Source organism: Daphnia pulicaria, chromosome 1 (genome assembly GCF_021234035.1).
Source record: "Daphnia pulicaria isolate SC F1-1A chromosome 1, SC_F0-13Bv2, whole genome shotgun sequence".
Lineage (NCBI taxonomy): Eukaryota > Metazoa > Arthropoda > Branchiopoda > Diplostraca > Daphniidae > Daphnia > Daphnia pulicaria.
Window position 1 is genome coordinate 26,751,665 of NC_060913.1, and position 17,895 is coordinate 26,769,559.

At 40.5% G+C, this 17,895-nt stretch overlaps 6 protein-coding genes across 17 annotated transcripts in view; 3 read left to right on the forward strand and 3 right to left on the reverse strand.

Annotated features, from left to right (window-relative positions):
* The window catches only part of LOC124317895, an 81,989-nt gene extending 76,800 nt beyond the window's left edge, over positions 1 to 5,189 (forward strand). For 3 of the 4 annotated variants that reach the window (XR_006912381.1, XR_006912380.1, XR_006912387.1), the window contains exon 4: positions 5,110 to 5,189. Coding sequence is in view for 1 of the 4 variants with exons in the window: in XM_046782796.1 (XP_046638752.1) it covers positions 2,797 to 2,919; positions 5,110 to 5,128 (142 nt within the window). In the remaining 3 variants the exon portion in view is untranslated. Of the gene's footprint in view, positions 1 to 2,796; positions 2,920 to 5,109 lie in introns of all 4 variants that reach the window. The other variant, XM_046782796.1, reaches the window with a different exon arrangement.
* Positions 1 to 17,895, reverse strand: part of LOC124315050 (lysine-specific demethylase 4C-like) — a 291,933-nt gene that overhangs the window by 169,135 nt on the left and 104,903 nt on the right. The window lies entirely within an intron of this gene.
* LOC124315539 lies at positions 3,345 to 4,975 on the reverse strand. Its single transcript, XM_046781287.1, has 2 exons — positions 4,797 to 4,975; positions 3,345 to 4,594 (listed from the first exon to the last, which is right to left on the reverse strand). The coding sequence occupies exons 1-2, from the start codon at positions 4,819 to 4,821 to the stop codon at positions 3,360 to 3,362; spliced, it is 1,260 nt and encodes a 419-aa protein (XP_046637243.1). The 5' UTR covers positions 4,822 to 4,975; the 3' UTR covers positions 3,345 to 3,359.
* Positions 5,077 to 8,515, reverse strand: LOC124314690 (probable ATP-dependent RNA helicase DDX23). The gene is made up of 10 exons (XM_046779993.1): positions 8,446 to 8,515; positions 7,813 to 8,110; positions 7,469 to 7,754; positions 7,133 to 7,399; positions 6,804 to 7,065; positions 6,616 to 6,741; positions 6,264 to 6,550; positions 5,964 to 6,203; positions 5,641 to 5,904; positions 5,077 to 5,570 (listed from the first exon to the last, which is right to left on the reverse strand). The coding sequence occupies exons 2-10, from the start codon at positions 8,097 to 8,099 to the stop codon at positions 5,172 to 5,174; spliced, it is 2,418 nt and encodes an 805-aa protein (XP_046635949.1). The 5' UTR covers positions 8,100 to 8,110; positions 8,446 to 8,515; the 3' UTR covers positions 5,077 to 5,171.
* On the forward strand, positions 8,666 to 11,306 carry LOC124314957 (phosphoglucomutase-1-like). The gene is made up of 10 exons (XM_046780325.1): positions 8,666 to 9,067; positions 9,125 to 9,406; positions 9,469 to 9,622; positions 9,682 to 9,872; positions 9,937 to 10,091; positions 10,151 to 10,261; positions 10,324 to 10,464; positions 10,537 to 10,720; positions 10,782 to 10,916; positions 10,985 to 11,306. Exons 1-10 carry the CDS (start codon positions 8,678 to 8,680, stop codon positions 11,072 to 11,074), a joined length of 1,833 nt encoding a protein of 610 aa, XP_046636281.1. The 5' UTR covers positions 8,666 to 8,677; the 3' UTR covers positions 11,075 to 11,306.
* On the forward strand, positions 12,049 to 17,752 carry LOC124314429 (glycine dehydrogenase (decarboxylating), mitochondrial-like). Its single transcript, XM_046779615.1, has 18 exons — positions 12,049 to 12,354; positions 12,848 to 12,926; positions 12,984 to 13,119; positions 13,182 to 13,346; positions 13,407 to 13,632; positions 13,697 to 14,016; positions 14,091 to 14,170; positions 14,239 to 14,378; positions 14,438 to 14,524; positions 14,586 to 14,762; positions 14,823 to 15,007; positions 15,070 to 15,271; positions 15,339 to 15,601; positions 15,667 to 15,808; positions 15,869 to 16,076; positions 16,136 to 16,389; positions 16,451 to 17,266; positions 17,332 to 17,752. The coding sequence occupies exons 1-17, from the start codon at positions 12,160 to 12,162 to the stop codon at positions 16,604 to 16,606; spliced, it is 3,015 nt and encodes a 1,004-aa protein (XP_046635571.1). The 5' UTR covers positions 12,049 to 12,159; the 3' UTR covers positions 16,607 to 17,266; positions 17,332 to 17,752.

Consider the following 17,895-nt stretch of genomic DNA (forward strand, 5'->3'; position numbering starts at 1 on the left):
TTCGTTTTCATAATATGTGCACAATGTAGTGAGAGCATTATATCCGTTTTCGTTTTCGCAATTGACATCGATTTCATTTTCAATGAAAACTCGAATAATGTCAATTAAAAACCAATTTTTGTATTTTGTACACAGTAAGGTTAGAGCATTATCTCCGTCGTTGGTTCTGCAATTGACATCGATTCCGTTTTCAATTAAAAGTTGAATTATTTCATTTAAATTTTCGTGTTTAATACGAAAAATGCAGTCAAATGTTACATTATTGTCTTGACAATTTTCGCACAATAAAGTGATAGCATTATTTCCGTATTTGTTTTTGCAATTGATGTCGATTTCATTTTCAATCAAAAGTCGAATAATGTCAATTAAATTTTCTTTTTCATAATGTCTGCATAATATTATGAGAACATTCTCTCCGTTTTCGTTTTTGCAATTGATATCGATCTCATTTTCAACGAAGAGATTGATAATTGCCAAAAAACTTTTGTTTTGATATTGTTTACGATTCTCGCACCACATAAGGAGAGCATTTTCGCCGTTGCTGTCAAGTGAATTGACGTTGGCTCCGAGTTTGATCAGGTGACTAACTATTTCTACCAAATCATCACTTATCTTTTCGCTTTTTGCCAAGCGTAATAGCGGCGTCAATCCTTTTTCATCTATGGCATTGACATCCACACCTTCTTGTATCAGTTTTCCGATTTGTTCTACGATTGGGTTTCCTTCCGCTAGTAACGTAAATATCTGCTGTGAATTATAAAAGGAAAAAAACTGGTTAAAATGCACAGTAATAGTTAAGAAAACGTTTTCGTGAAACTTTTTGCCTTACCTTCAGGTTAATTTGGGTGAGTCGATTAACGACATCAGATGAAGTAATTCGATTTTTTGGGTCTTTTTCTAACATTCTTGCGATTGTATTACGAATATTTCCCTTTTCTATACGGAAAATTTTTTGTAATAGGCTTTGACTTAACTTACTGGGAAGATTGGCTGGGTTGTTTGTTCGTACGTTCTTTCGAATTTCATAACTTGAGGAACCAAAGGGATGAACTCCTCCCGAAAGGAAATAGCCAAAGACGAGGCCTTCTGCGAATACATCGCTCATGACGGTCCCTCTTTTCTTAGCTTCGTTTTCAGTAGAGCTGACCTCGTCCAGTAATTTCAATATTTCCGGTGCTAACCAATTGAATGTTCCTCTAACACCACTCATTGTGAAAGAACCCCTTTCGTTGACACGTTTACAGAAACCAAAATCTGCCCACTTCATCACTACTTGTTGGGTTGCAAAATCCAAGCTGATGAGCACATTCTCTGGCTTGATGTCACGATGGACTAATCCCATTAGATGAATGTACTCGAGTCCTTTAGCCAACTGGAGAAGAACTTCTGTTTGTGGTGGCATTGGGCCGCGATATTTTTTCGGGTCATTTTCATTGAGAAACAATCTATCTAACGAGGCATCACACAATTCAAGGACGATAATTCTATAAAAATATTTATTTTCGAAAAGTTTTAAAGAATGCTAATTCGAAAACTGTTTGATTTTTAAAATACTTGAAGTCTTGGTCCTCTTCCACGTGAAATAATTTGATGACGTTGGTATGATGTAACATTTTCAAGGCCTTCTCTTCTTGTTCGTTGCTAGCAGCGTCCTTAATCAAAATTCGTTTGACGGCTACTTCAGTTTCACCCCAAGCCCCTTGATAAACAGTACCAAAGCCTCCTACCCCTAATACCTTTTGACGATCAAAAGTCAGCATGCTAACAAATGAATTAACTTGCCTAAAACACTTAAATAAAGGTTTACTTTCGCTCAACTGTATCAAGCTCAACAACAGCAGCCTTCTGTAGCACCAGTAAATTTAAAATGTAGTGATAAAAGTAGGCTATTTTATCTGTTTTTTTTTTTTTTTTTTTTTTTAATTTAATTTTTTATGATAACTTGATAAGCGCATATAGTCATGGGTACATGGGCTGTTTTTAAAATACAACATTTTTTTATTTGAATTCTGACATTGTAACCAGCGTGCAATCCCTTTTAAACGGTTACGGTTTATATCTTTTATTGTTGTTGAAACAGTTGACATAAAAATTTAACGGCAATGAATTAGACAACAAATGTGGAGTTTTTATTTTATGAATTTTATTTGTTGTCATTCCTTTATGTCATGCCTTATGACGCTTTGAAAAAAAATGCTAATTTTGCAAACTAATACTCAATCAGCCAAAGTTTTCTCCAAATCCAAATCTCCGATAATCCCGACGACCGATAATCCGTTATCCCCGACGCCATCCGTCCATCCAAACTCATCCAACGTACAATTTCACTGGATTATCCAATCCAGTGAAATTTCCCCGTAAAGTCAGACTTAGGTTATTAATGCCTGAGTTAAAACCCAATTGCGGCCATTACTTCATCATACGGGTACTGCAAATCTTTTAGAGTTTTTCTGGCGGTTTGTGAGATATCTTTGTCGTAATTACGACACAACACGGGTAAAGCGTTGTATCCTTAATAAAATGTTGACGAAAGATAAAATCGTTGACGTTGATAAACGGATGGACTGCGCAGTTATGATCCAGCGGATTGGTGTCCATAAACAAATTTTGTCACTCGGGATAATAATTAACTTGAGATCAAATAATTATTTCTTCAACACTGCTGTGAATCTTTTTTCTTTGCTATCGTGAAAGGTGCGGCCATTTTAATCTCATTCATTTGGTTGTGTATTACTCTGTCTGTGCCGACCATTCTAAATTATTAGTATTCCTTTTTTTTTTTTAAATTTATGATAGTTTGACTGAATTTTTGAATTGGTTACGACTACACATTTGCAGCTGGAATCTTCGCCTTTTGCAATTGCGAATTTTCATTCGAGTATCAACACAGAGAGATAGAAGCTTAATCGGAATGATCAGGTTAGACAATTCAACGTTAACCTTTTTAGTGTTTTTCACTATTCCCGCTCTGCCATCTTTGCTAAAGCTCGCAATAAATTATCTATACCGTTTGATGCGTGACAGTAGGTAGTACTGACTAAATAGAACGTAAAGTATCCTCTGTTTTCTTACTAATTAAGTAATGAATGGAAAAAAAACAACAAAAAATCGATGCAGGTCATAGAATTCGTTAGAGCAAAACTGATTTTATTTTCTTTGTTAATCATAAGAAATGGAGAACGACATGTGAGACAATTAAAGTAGGAAATGTAAGGAAAATCTTATTCTCGTCTGCGCTGGACAAAGTTTGTGTTGAGCGTCTCCGGGTTGGCTGGATGGACAATTCCGGAGGGCGGGTCGATATGGGACTGGAAACCAACTAATTATTGGCATTTCCCAATGCTAGAATTTGAGTTTTTCTATTCCAATGTTGCGTCCTTTTTGTACATGTCCTTAATGCCATTAGACGCTTCCTCCCAAGACGATTGCCACCTCATTTGAGCTTCCTCAATTTCACCGTGGGGAATAAAAAGCATTGGTTGCATTTCTAATAATATGCTCTTCATGATGTACTTGTCGAAAACTTTGGCGTGCATTATGGCGGAGTGATGCATCTTGGCGCAGAATTCTAACGTCATTTGAAGGGAGTTTTCCAATTCTTCAATTGCATTATTCCCCTCAACTCTTTCGGCTGAAAAGTCAGTTAGTAATATTTTAGTCAAGTCATTGCTCATTTGAATAAAATAACGATGCATGCCCGACCATTTGTCTTGGTACTGGCCGAGGTAATTCAAACCATCATTGAGAATTTGAAGCATTTCATTTCGGTCTACGACTTTGTCTACATCACCTCGGACATGTTTCCAATTTTGAATATTTTCATTGGAAATTATTTCGAGTTCGTTCTGAACTTTTTCCCTGATGTTCTTCAATTTATTTTCGGCGTCTTCCAACATTTTCCGGGCATGTTCAAGCGATTCTTCTGTTGGCTCGTGGCGAAAAAACGAATGCCAAACACCCATCTTAGGTTTGCCGATGTCGTCCAAATCTTTTCTTTTTTCTTTTACATTTTCTTCGGCTGTTTCAAGTTTCTTCCGTAACTTGTAGATGTTTTCCTGCTGTTTCCTTGTAGTTTCATCTCCAATCTCGTCTGTAATCTCTTTTCTCTTGACGTCCAGGCTTGTCATTAAGGCTTCGATTACTTGTCCAATCAGCTGACTTAATTTGTCAAAAGCATCGCAAACTTCTTTTGAAATTGTCGCTCCGTCGTCAATGTCTTGTTTGATTCTATCCAAGCGTCTGCGAATTGAATTCTTCTTAGCTTTTCTATCGTCATTTTTCAGATATTCCATGTAATTTGCGTAGTAGCGAGGCACCTGTCCCGTCTTCAACTGAATCCTTAACATGTCGATGTGCGCTTTCGTGATGGCTTCAAAGGAATCCGCGTAGATTTGAAATAATGCCATCCGGAAACTCTCCGGATCTTGAATTAAAGGGATCTTCTTTTGGTCGATCTGGTCGATTTGGAAACTAGGTACTCGATTTCTGGCAATCGACAATTTGCCCATGAAAGCAATGATCTTGGTTGCCGCAGTAATAACTTCACTCCAGTCTGTTACGTCATCGATTTCCCGTTTTCTAAAATCGTCGTTGTCTGCAAAGTTCAATAATGAAATAAAACTAAGAATTATAAGACTTGAACTTTCCTATCCTAATTAATTGATTAAAATAGTAGGCTAGTTATTGTTTCTTTTCAACAATAACAATTCAACAATTTAGTTAAGCAATACAATCGTGCAATCTCTCTAAACTCTCGCGCCTCTATTCTCTTTTAAGATTTTGAAATTGTAACTTACCGTTGGTTAGATTAGCAGAGGCCATCTTCTCCTAGACATGGACAAAGAGTGAATAACTTCTACTATTGTTGTTAAGGCTTAACTGCTTGAATACAACTGTACTTATCTTGACGATTATTGTACGACGCTGAATTCTTGTGAATGAGGCTCCCTATTTTCATCAACGTTTGACAATCACTTCCGTACTCTATTTCTCCGAAACCCTTTCCATAAACCTCTTTAAGTGACCCCTCCATATGTCATGCTCAAAATCGCTGCAATAATAGAATTAAAATTCATGTTGGAGCAGAAATGATTTTATTTTATTTTCAAGGAAAATTCAGAATCATTAAAAATGGAGTTGAACGCACGACGAGACCTAAACTACAAGAAAATCTAAGCGAAAATCTTCTCGTCTTTTCGTCTGCGCTGGACAACAGTTCCAGGTTTGTGTTGAGCGTCTGGATGGTTGGCCAATTCCGGAGGACACGTCGACACTGGACTGGATAGAAGAAGAGCCTTCAAGTCGTAAAAGAGTGGCGAATCATCCTTGGTACAGAAGGAGATGGCTGTTCCATGTTTGCCGGCTCGCCCCGTACGACCGATACGATGTGTGTAATCCTCGATCGTTTTGGCCATGTCGTAGTTGATGACCAACGAGACATCCTTAATGTCGATACCACGGCCGGCAACGTCTGTGGCCACCAGGATATCCTTGGCTCCTGACTTCAAGTTGGACAGGGCAAATTCACGCTGCTCCTGACCCTTACCACCGTGCAGAGTACAAGCATTGAACTGTCGAAATAATAAATAAACACCTTAAATGAATTCAACTAGACAAAATTTTTAAATTAAAATGCCTTACGCCAAATTTCTCCAGGCCCTTGGCCAGTACATCTGCTCCCTTCTTTTGGTTGACGAAAATGATGATGGGAGGTTCGAGTTTTCCGCGGCGCAGAATTTCCATCAACTTGTTGCGTTTGGCGTTCTCTTCAACCATGTAGACGATTTGTTCTGTTCGTTCCACAGGTTTGCCGGCCGAGCCGATGTAGACCACAGCCGGACGTCGCAGGTAAGTTCGAGCCAATCGCTCCACCGCCGAAGGCATAGTTGCCGTAAACATGACAGTCTGCAAAAAGGAAAATAAAAATGAGTTGAGTAAATCCAGAACGTTTTGAATTCCAATACCTGTCGGAATTTATTCTTGGAATTGAAATTGGCCATCAGCTTTTGCTCGTCTTCAGCGTCGTCGTTGTCCGGCTTCTGATTTGTGACTGGCATGTGTTCCAGAATCTTTTGCACGTCGGGTTCGAAACCCATGTCAATCATGCGATCAGCTTCGTCCAGCACAATGTACGTGCACTGTGACAGCACCAAATATCTGTTTTCCAAAACGTCAATCAGACGACCGGGAGTGGCAATCACGATCTGTTAAAAGTCAAAAAGTTAATTAAATGAATAAACTGGAATAGGATTAGAGAAATTTACCTCGCAACCCATTCGCAGTCTGAAGCCTTGCTCCTCCCTGGAAAGACCACCGATGACGGCAACCGTTCGGATGCCCAAATGCTGACCGAATTTGATGCATTCTTCTTCAATCTGCTGAGCCAACTCACGAGTAGGAGCCAAAATGATGGCGTAGGGTCCCGAATCATCGTCACCCAGGCGGACGTTCTTGGGAAGCGACTGAATCCAGACGAGTAAGGGGATCAAGAATGCGGCGGTTTTTCCTGATCCTGTTTCAGCCACACCGATAATATCTCGGTTCTTCAATCCTGCATAAAATCAACGTGAAATTAATTAACATTTTCAAACAGATAAGTAATTATTGACGACGTACCAATAGGAATGGCTTGACGCTGGATGGGAGTAGGATCAATGTATCCAACTTTTTCGATAATCTCCAAAGTTTCCTTGTTGAGATCAGAATCAGCCCACGAACGGTATGGATTAGGAATTTTGCCACCTTCAAAACCAGAAGACATTAAGTCAAACATATTAATTAATCAAGAAATTCAGGCAACAGACCTTTAATGGTGATGTTGTAATCTTCTCGGAAGATACGCCAATCACGTTCAGTCATTTCTTCGACCTTTTTCTCTTGCCAGTGACGGTCGTCCCATTTCTGCTTGTCTTCTCGTCTTTGTTCCTTCTTCAAACGGACCTTCTCCTGGGCCTTTTCAGTGTCTGTCCGTCGTTTGTCCAACATGTCACCATAGAATTTCGACTGGTCTTTCTTCTGGGCTTTGATGTCAATTCCGGCCACATGACCACGACCGTAAAATTGGACCTAATCAACAAAATAAAGAAAACGTTAGAATTTCACCTATTAAAATTTATATCAAGGGTCTTCTTACCTGATGTCTTTCCTTGTAGATTGGGTTGTAGTCGACGGCAGTGTCTTCTGCCGCATCCCATTCGAAAACGAATTTACGTTCGTTCAGCCTGCGGACACGTCGCTTTTTCTTGGCCATGCCCAGGTAACGATCCTTGATGGCATCCATCTCCTTTTGCTTATCGCGGTCTGTTTCACCATCTTTACGATCTTTGGTCTCCTTTTCGCGCTCCCTTTCTCGATCACGTCGACGATCGCGTTCTGGTTCCCTGTTGGTCTCTTTAGCCGCCTAAAATCAATTTTAAAAAATGTCATGTTAAATCTAAAATAACAAATATCGTAGGATATTAATACAAACCTGAAAAAAGGCATTCCGTTTTGACCTTTCCTCTTCTTGCTGTTTGCGTAAATTTTCAACTTCCTCCTGTCGCTTCCGCATAGCTTCGGCTGCACGTTCTTCTTTCGTGAGAAACTTGGGTTTGCTCTTTTCCTCTTCTTCAGCTTTCTTTTTAGCCAACAATTCTTCCAGCGACAGGGGCTCCTTTTTAATCGTTTGCTGTTCAGTATTCTCTTCACTGGCTTCCTGATCTTTTGCATCTTGTTCTGTTTTCACATCTTTACGATCTCGACGGTCCCTTGGTGACCTAATTAACAAAAACAAATGAATCAATGGACAGACGTAATCAAGATTAATTTCATTACCTGGATCTGGATCTACGTCGTCTTGCTGTTCGATCACGACTACGAGAGCGACTGCGTGATCTTTTCCTTTCGCGTTCTCTTCTCTCACGATCACGATCTCTGGCAAGATCTTTATTGTCTCGATTATTGCCACGGTCACGATCTTTGTTGTTATCTCGATCCCTTTCCCGATCTTTGTTGTCACGTTCTCGCTCGCGATCTTTGTTTTCTCGCTCTCGATCACCTTCTCTATCTTTATTGCGGCGATCTCGGTCGTCGCGAACGTCTCTTCGGTCCTCGTTGACCATTTCTGATTTCTGTAAATAATCAACAGCTGTTTTAAACATGTGAGACGAAACACATAATAATAAACCGTTAAACCAGAAATCCTTAGTGCCAATCAATTAATTTTCCTTATCTAGTTTGAATATACTACAGCATGTAAAACGAATTTAGCGACAAGAATTTAAAAACTTCAATCAAGTTATTTTCTAAAAACAAAATAGGGCCCAAATGGTTCACAAAGTTGAAGACTATGCTCTAGAATGTTTTGGCGATTAAATCAAACATGGGGTATTTTAATGTCACCCCAATAGTAATACGCGTTGTACGTTAACTTATAGTGTTGCTAGTAATTTTTTCACGTCTTGTTATCTTTTATTTTTCTCTAATAATATCCGAAAGGAGATCACATAGGAAACTTCGCACTTTTTGTGAGACACCGCATCATCAATGTGTAGCAGACGACAAAAGCGTTTAAACAACGTCACGATGCCAAACTGGATTAATTCGGAAAAAAATACTGCAACTTATTTTCATTTTGTTGGAAAAATATTTAAGCCTAGAATTTAAAAACATTGATAAGAAAAATGAATCAATTATTATCATGATGGAAATTGGCAGACGTAAAATTGTCGGCGAGCCGGCGACCGCAAACACGTACAAGGTCAAAACAGACGACATATCATTGACTTGTCCGTCAAAAAGTCCTAGTCTCAGTCTCTTGTGCTGTAACTACGGGAGAAAAACTAAGATGTTGAGTCCAATAAAAGTACCTACAACGCCATTTGAAGGCCAAAAACCTGGCACAAGCGGCCTAAGAAAAGCGGTTAAAGTATTTTCTCAGCCGCATTACACCGAAAATTTTATTCAGTCGCTGTTAACTGGAGGACTCGGTGAGGCTCTTACCGGTTCGACTTTGGTACTTGGTGGAGATGGACGATATTTCTTGCACCAAGCAGTCGAGATCATTGTTCGCATTTGTGCTGCCAATAAAGTATAAATCCTTGTTATTCTGTTTTCAAAATATATTTCTAATGTGATGTCATTACAGGTATCCAAGCTGATTGTCGGACAGAACGGAATTCTTTCCACTCCTGCAGTCTCATGCATGATTCGCAAGTACAAGACCAATGGTGGAATTTTGCTCACTGCCAGTCACAACCCAGGTGGTCCTGATGCTGATTTTGGCATCAAGTTTAACACCTCCAACGGTGGGCCTGCACCTGATGGTGTAACCAACAAAATCTATGAGCTTTCTACTGGAATCAAGGAATATTCTACAGTTCCAGACCTTAAATGTGATATTAAAACAATTGGAACTCAGCAATTTGATGTAAGAAAGCTTAATTCTGTGATGTCATTCAAAATTTCATACCATGCTTCCCCTCTTTGTAGATTGAAGGCCACCCATTTACAGTTGAAGTAGTAGACTCTGTCAATGATTATTTGGAGTTGATGAAAGAGATCTTTGATTTTGGTTCTATCAAAAACCTTATTTGTGGAACAGGCCAAACCCCTCTTAAAGTGTTGATCAATTCAATGCACGGAGGTATTGATCTTGAAAAAGTCTTTAATACAACATCATTTGGCTGACCACTGTTTTTTTAGTGACCGGTCCATATGTCAGCCGCATATTTTGCGAAGAGCTGGGAGCTAGCGCACAAAGTGTCGTCAATGTTATTCCCCTGGAAGATTTTGGAGGACATCATCCTGACCCGAATCTTACTTACGCCGCCGACTTGGTTCAAGCCATGAAGGAAGGCGATTTCGGACTTGGAGCCGCTTTCGATGGAGATGGAGTAATACATTTTCATTAACCCTTAAATTAAATTAAATATTTTAATGTGTATTTTTTTTAATGAGGACCGAAACATGATTTTGGGTGAGAAAGCCTTTTTCGTCACCCCTTCCGACTCTTTAGCAGTCATCGCCAACAATATGGATTGTATTCCGTACTTCAGCAAAACTGGAGTTAGAGGATTTGCCAGAAGCATGCCGACTGGCGCCGCTGTCGATAGGTATTTCTATTTACATTATTTGACCACTGAATTTGTTTTAATTAAATATTATTGATTAGGGTTGCCGTCAAATTGCAGAAAAGTATCTACGAAGTCCCAACCGGCTGGAAATACTTTGGCAATCTAATGGATGCCGGACAACTGTCGCTTTGCGGCGAAGAAAGTTTTGGGTAAATTGGAAGAACATTCAAATTTTATTCATGAAAATATTTCATATCTGCAATTTTAATAGAACTGGCTCAGACCATATTCGAGAAAAAGATGGAATATGGGCGGTTCTTGCCTGGCTGTCTATTCTGGCCACCAGGAAACAAACTGTCGAACAAATTCTAAAAGACCACTGGACTTTGTATGGGCGAAACTTCTTCACGAGGTGAATGTTTTTTCACGAGGTTACGTAACACATTTATGTAACGCTGCTCATGATATTGAATTGACCTTTTAGATACGATTACGAAAATTGTGATTCCGAGCCCTGCAACAAAATGATGGCCGATCTTGAGGCACTCATGAACGAAGCCTCGTTCATCGGTTCCGTCCACGAATTCGATGGCAAATCTTTCACGGTGGCCCTGGCCGATAACTTTTCTTACACCGATCCCATCGATGGTAGCCTCTCTTCCAAACAGGTACTACAAATGTCTTTAACGGAAATAAAAATGTCAGTACTAATTCATTTTGATCCTAAAGGGATTGCGGATCATTTTCCAAGATGGATCGCGTATTGTCATTCGCCTGAGCGGCACTGGAAGCTCAGGGGCTACTGTCCGCCTTTACATCGATAGCTACGAGTCCGATGCTGATAAATATCTGCTTGACGCCCAGGTATACCAAATTGACATTGATTGATGTAACCCTGAAGCTTTTAAAGATAAATGCCGTCTTGAATTTAGGTCATGCTGAAACCACTTGTTCAGATCGCGCTTCGAATTTCCAAGTTGCGGGAGCTGACCGGCAGAGACGAGCCCACAGTTATTACGTAATAATAACGGCGTTTTTAATCAACAACTTGTCGAGCAATCGAGCTGCAGTTATTCTTAGTCAGCGCTCTAGTTTTTGTTTGTTTCGTGTTGGATTTTGGGTAAGATATGAATTAATAGTCTATAGAAAGTGTTGTTGTTGTTGTTGAAATTGGAATCTCTCCTGTTATCATTAAAATTTAATATTTGCCGAGTGGCTAGCTGCTTTGTCTAATAAAACAGGCAATCTTTGTGATACTGCGTGAACTGTCTATACTAGTCCCGATGTGATGATAGGGAAAACCTAATTCAGATCATACGTACGTATTTATCTCTCGGCTGAGAGGTAGACCTTCGGTACAAGTTGCAACACGACTGACGCTGAAGCCAATCTACACGTCGCACTGGTACGTATAGGAATTGTCCCTGGCACTTTGCACCTTATCTTTTAACATACGACATTTGTCCTTGAAAAGGGAAAAAAACTATACATTGAACAAATCCGTTTTGACACTTATTTGTTTGCACTGAATTATCGCTAGCCTCAATCTATTTCGACCAAGTGTCAACTTATGTCTGGGTCTGTAACAAATTTAGCGTTTTGATTTTTACAAAATGATTATGTAACTTTGGTAGATTCGGTCGTTAAATGCGTTTCAGTTCAATGTTTTCTGGCCAACATCGCAGTTGGGCAGTTACCTATACGTCAACAAAATAAAATTAGCCGAGTCGAAATAATGCCCAGCAGTTGATGGCAGTGAAAGGATCCGCGTGCGGATTGGCCATGGACTGAAGCCCAAGGGCGCCAAATGAGCTTTGAAAAACCGCTTCGCGCTGGTTCGGGATCAGTTTCGCTTATGTACATATCTCCCCCCCTCCACCTTATTGCCTATACCCCCACATTTCCTGTGTACATACACACACAACCAGGTCAAAGTCGCCCGTTTCGTCCGCACTGAAAAAGTCGAATGCGAACCTCTCGATTCGCTCATTTCGTTTCGTGCGCTCGTCGTGGTGAGGTGTTACTTGCACAGTCTCCTACAGTGCTGTATCAGTGCCCTGCGGTGTTGTTTCATTTGACTCACGTTGTGTAATTAGCCTTATTAAAGATGCAGAATCTATTGAGAGTGGTGGGTCCTCTGAAAGAATGCATCCGCACCAGCTCGAGAAGTCTTAATACTGCGCAGCGGATTTGCGGAACGCATTTTGACCGCGTCGTGCCCGCTCGGCAGGGATTCAAAAGTCGACATATTGGACCCAATGAAGCCCAGAAGCAACAAATGCTTCAAGTAGTTGGGTGCAAGGTACATTTCACCTATTTTTACAAATATTGTGTGTGGGGAATGTAATTCTTTGAAATTCGAAACAAGTTTCTATTTTACTAGTAGCCCAAATTTCGTTAGTCTTTTGTTTATCCTTGTTTTTGTTCTACGAGTCGTCTGCTCCATCCGTTTGAAACGTTTGTTTTCTTCTTCTATCACATTCGTCCTTCCGCAAATAGCAGTGCCCATACATTTCGTCCTTGAGAATTTTTAGGCCTTCAATATAATAGGGAACAGATTTTGTTTAGTCTTGGCATTTGAAAGCCTTGAAACTTGGAATGCGTAGACACTGGACCCGCGGAATAATCCCAAACTTTACAGACGTCTAGCATGTTGTAAGAATCACGTTGAATCACGTTTAGAACAACACTGATAGGCCAATATTGTGACATATCTGTTTGTTTGATATATATTTTGATCCTCTTATCTATGAAGGTTGCATTAATAAATGTTTTGATTGACAACAAACAAATAGGATTTGGACACACTTACCCAGAATGCGCTCCCACAAGGTATTGCGTTGGGAAGGGACCTTAACCTGACAGAACCATTAGGTAACAATAATAAGATTTATACAAAAATGTGTGATTTATGAGTTAACCTTGTGCTAGATGAATACCAGCTGATGGAAAGAGTGCAGGAGTTGGCAAAGCAAAACAAAGTTTGGCGCTCATTCATTGGCATGGGATACTACAATTGCCATGTTCCTCACCCTATTCTACGAAATCTATTTGAAAACCCAGGATGGTAAGTATCCATATTGCATAATAAACTTTACCTTTTGTTTTCATTCTCTTTCTGGAATGCAGGTATACCCAATATACTCCATACCAGCCAGAAATTGCTCAAGGACGTTTGCAGAGCTTGTTCAATTACCAGACTATGATTGCAGATATGACAGGCCTGGATGTGGCTAATGCTTCACTCCTCGACGAAGGCACAGCGGCAGCTGAGGCCCTCGCCATGTGTAGCCGGTACGATATAATTCTGACGTCTAATGAAAATCAATAAACAATTAATACCTTTCGAATTAGATCTAACAAGAGAAAAGTATTTCTAGTCTCGGATAAACTCCATCCACAGACAACTGCCTGCGTTGAGACACGTTGTTCTGCCATGGGTTTAAAAGTCAAAATCGTCGATTTCAGCACCGTGACTGAAGTTGAAAAAGATATTTCGGCCGTTCTTTTCCAGTATCCCGATACTCATGGCTCGGTTCAAAATTTTCAAAACCTCATCGACAAGACCCACGCCGCCGGGGTAAACGTCATGAATAAGAAATAAAATATTCGCAATTTTCTTTAATGCATATTATTTATTGCAGGCCCTGGTTTGCTGTGCTACAGATCTAATGGCACTCACAATGATGAAATCGCCAGGAGAAATTGGTGCCGATGTCGCTGTGGGCAACAGCCAGCGCTTTGGTGTTCCTCTCGGTTACGGAGGCCCGCATGCGGCCTTCTTTGCCTGCAAAAACAACCTGGTTCGAATTATGCCCGGCCGAATGGTGGGCGTCTCGAGAGACGTCGATGGTAAAGACGCTTACCGCCTAGCTCTGCAGACACGCGAGCAACACATTCGCCGTGATAAAGCCACTAGCAACATTTGTACAGCTCAAGCTTTACTTGCCAACATGGCTGCCATGTAATTTTATTCCTCGGTTGTTTCCATCGGCACGTATTTAGCTTACAATTGAATTATTCATTCGTTTAACGCAGGTACGCAGTTTACCATGGGCCTGTCGGCTTGCAAAAGATTGCTCAACGAATTCATCACTCAACTGTTGTCTGTGCCAAAGGTATACGGATTTAACAAAGTTGGAAACGAGTCAAAGTGAATCTTAAAAATGACGTTACATTGGAACAGGTTTGGAGTCTGGCGGTCACGTAGTGCGGAATAGCCAATTCTTTGATACGCTCAAAATTCAACCGTCTTTACCCGTCCAAGATATTAAAGCACGTGCAGAGGCGCAAGAGATCAATTTGCGCTATTTCCCCGATGGAGATGTACTAATTGTTTTATTATTTTATTTATTACGGTTGATTCAATTTACTTTTATTTTTAGATTGGTATCTCCATTGACGAAACTGTTCGCGAGAAAGATATTAATGATATTTTCGCCATTTTTAATGTCGATGTAACAGCCGAACAAGTAAGATTTGTCAGATTTATCATTTGATTGGATGCGAGTTTAATGAAATAAATTTTTTTAGGTGTCTCAGCGACCAGATATTCTTTCGTCCAGTTTGGAACAGTCCGAATGGAAGAGGACCAGCTCTTACTTGACTCAGCCCGTCTTCAACTCACATCACTCAGAGACGCAGATTATGCGCTACATGAAATCCCTGGAAAACAAAGACATTTCATTAGTTCATTCTATGATTGCTTTGGTAATTTTGCTTCTGCTTACAATTGTGTTTCCTCTTATGTATATTTTTATTTTCTCTTAGGGTTCTTGCACGATGAAATTAAACAGTGCCACTGAAATGTTGCCGTCCAGTATGCCTGAATTTGGCAACATCCATCCATTCGCCCCCGTCAGCCAGGTCGGCGGTTATCATCAAATGTTTAAAGAGTTGGAAGCTGATTTGTGCGATATCACAGGCTACGATAACATTTCCTTCCAGTCAAACAGGTAATTCGATCAAAAGTACTTTCAATAACTCTTATTCATTCATTTGAAATTGATTCAAACAGTGGAGCTCAGGGAGAGTATTCAGGACTGCGCGCTATTAAGGCGTACCTGGATTCCATCGATCAAAAACAGCGAAACGTCTGCCTGATTCCCGTGTCGGCCCATGGAACAAATCCAGCTTCGGCTCAAATGGCCGGATTCATGGTCGAACCCATTAATACGGATAAGGCTGGTAGCATTGACTTGGCTCAACTGAAAGCAAAGGTATTTCTACCTGTAGATCTGTAAACTCGATGGAACAAATTTTTGACAAATAATTTTCCAAATCCAGGCCGAAAAGTACAAAGACAGGTTGGCCTGCTTGATGATCACATACCCGTCGACCTATGGTGTATTCGAGGAAAAAATAGTTGAAATTTGTGACGTCATTCATCAACGAGGTGGTCAAGTTTACATGGACGGTGCCAATATGAACGCCCAGGTAGCCCTTTGCCGACCCGGCGACTTTGGCTCGGATGTCTCTCACTTGAACCTTCACAAGACGTTTTGCATTCCGCACGGTGGTGGCGGACCTGGAATGGGACCCATCGGAGTGTAATTTCAATTTTTACATTTTCTTTTATATTCCAAGTATTTTACAATTTGATTTAATCGTGCAGGAAGAAACATTTGGCACCTTTCTTGCCAACACATCCAGTAATAGATCCTCTTAATGGACAGTCTTCCCAATCGTTTGGTGTTGTCAGTGCAGCTCCGTTTGGTTCTCCCCTCATTCTGCCCATCTCTTGGTCTTACATTAAGGTGATTATTCAATTACCTTTATTTAAAAAGGACATTAAATTAAATTTCTTTATTAATTAGATGATGGGTGCCCGAGGTTTGAAAGAAGCTACCCAAGTTGCCATCCTTTCGGCCAACTACATGAGCCGCATTTTGGAGCCCCACTACAAGATCTTGTTTACCAATCAAAGTGGTTGGGTGGCCCACGAATTCATTATTGACGTCAAGGATTTCAAACGAACTGCCAACATCGAAGCCGTCGATATTGCCAAGCGTCTAATGGACTATGGTACGATACCAGCCTGCAAAATCATTTCATCCAGCCAACTTATTCTTGTTCGGTTACAGGTTTCCATGCTCCAACGATGAGTTTCCCAGTTGCAGGATCGCTGATGATTGAACCAACTGAATCAGAAGACAAGGACGAGATGGACAGACTTTGCGAAGCGCTGATCCGCATCCGGCACGAGATCCACCAAATTGAAAAGGGCATAATGGATCCAGTGCGCAATCCTCTTAAAATGAGCCCACACACACAGGAGCAGATCATCAACAGCACATGGGATCGACCCTATTCCCGGGAACTGGCTGCCTTCCCTGCGGTAAATTTCCACTTTTCCATCTCGAATAAATTTGATATTCATTTTCCATTGTTTCCTACAGCCTTTTGTGCGTCCCGAAACGAAAATGTGGCCGAGAGTTGGACGTATCGACGATATTTACGGCGATCGTAATCTGGTCTGCACCTGTCCGCCAATGGAATCGTACACGAACAAAGATTCAGACAGTCTAGATGGAGTTGCTGCTGCTCGAGCGTAAAAGTGGGAATGGGCTAATTGCTGTAGATTCTCATTCCAAATTGTTGTGCCTTATATTCCGATCATCCCGTCATTCTCCATCTTTAAGTTTTAATATTATTTTCCGTTTCGTTCATTCGCCAACAAACCGGCAATAGAAAGTTTTAATCGCCAATCAGAACATACTACACCATGTTTAAGTTTACAGAGCAAAAATACAAATTCATGAAGGCATATTGCGAGTCTCTCCGTGATTTTTCAAATGACCTTGTGCTGCGTCTGCTACGTCGTCTGAAAAAAGGGGAACGACTTTGAAAAAATGGAACAGGATCTACGGAATCACGTGACATTTAGTAGGTTCTTATTTTCCAGCGCGAGCTATTCGAAAGTTGCCCGATATATTTCCCTTGGAAAAACGGTAAAGGTTAGTAACCTAATATGTAGAAAGTGAACATGTTTTTGTTTCGTCTTGTCTATGGATGCGAAACACAGAGGGACGTGTGTCCTTCAGATTTTCCCATAATTGTCCATCGCGCTTTATTGCTCCCGCGTGCAAGGCTTGGCGCTATGTATAAAACCCTAATGCTCCGATTTCAATGTATCATTCGCCGACATCCTTGCGCTCTGAATACAGTTACCGGAACGTTTCTGCTACCTACCAACGATGAAACTAGTGCTGGTGGTAAGTCACATTGACGGTTAATAATTTATTGATCACACTTAAATTCACTATTTTATTTTAATTAGATCGTTTTGGTTTCTTTGCTGGCTCTGTCTGGAAGCAGAGCATCTCCTCTACCGCAGGGTCGGCAGCAGGGGATGACGACCAACAACAATGCACAAAAACAATCTAATTCGCAATTAACGTCTCAAGTACAAAATACAAACCAGGGATTGGCCGCTGCTCTTTTCTCGTCTACTTTTGCGAGCGCACAGCAAGTGTTCCAGGCAGTCAGTAGACAACTCCAGGGATGGTCTCGACTTTAAAAATATTCTGGGAATCATAATGTAACAAATTATTATATTATTGCGTGTAGTATTTCCTGCTTGCACGTTCAACAGACAGATGAAACAAATTATTTATAATTTAAACAGAAAATGTGGTGTACTATTTTTTATCACATCTCTATTTATGTATCCAGTGTCTGAATACATTTATTTAAATGAATCTTCTCGGCTATAAAAAGGCTTGAAATTGTCAGAGTTCCAAAAACATAAATTACCTGTTTGCCTGTGGCAATCGTAAAAGGTAACACATGGCTGAGCATAAACCATACAGTCCCAGAGGCCAACTCCAATGAAGAATAGAGT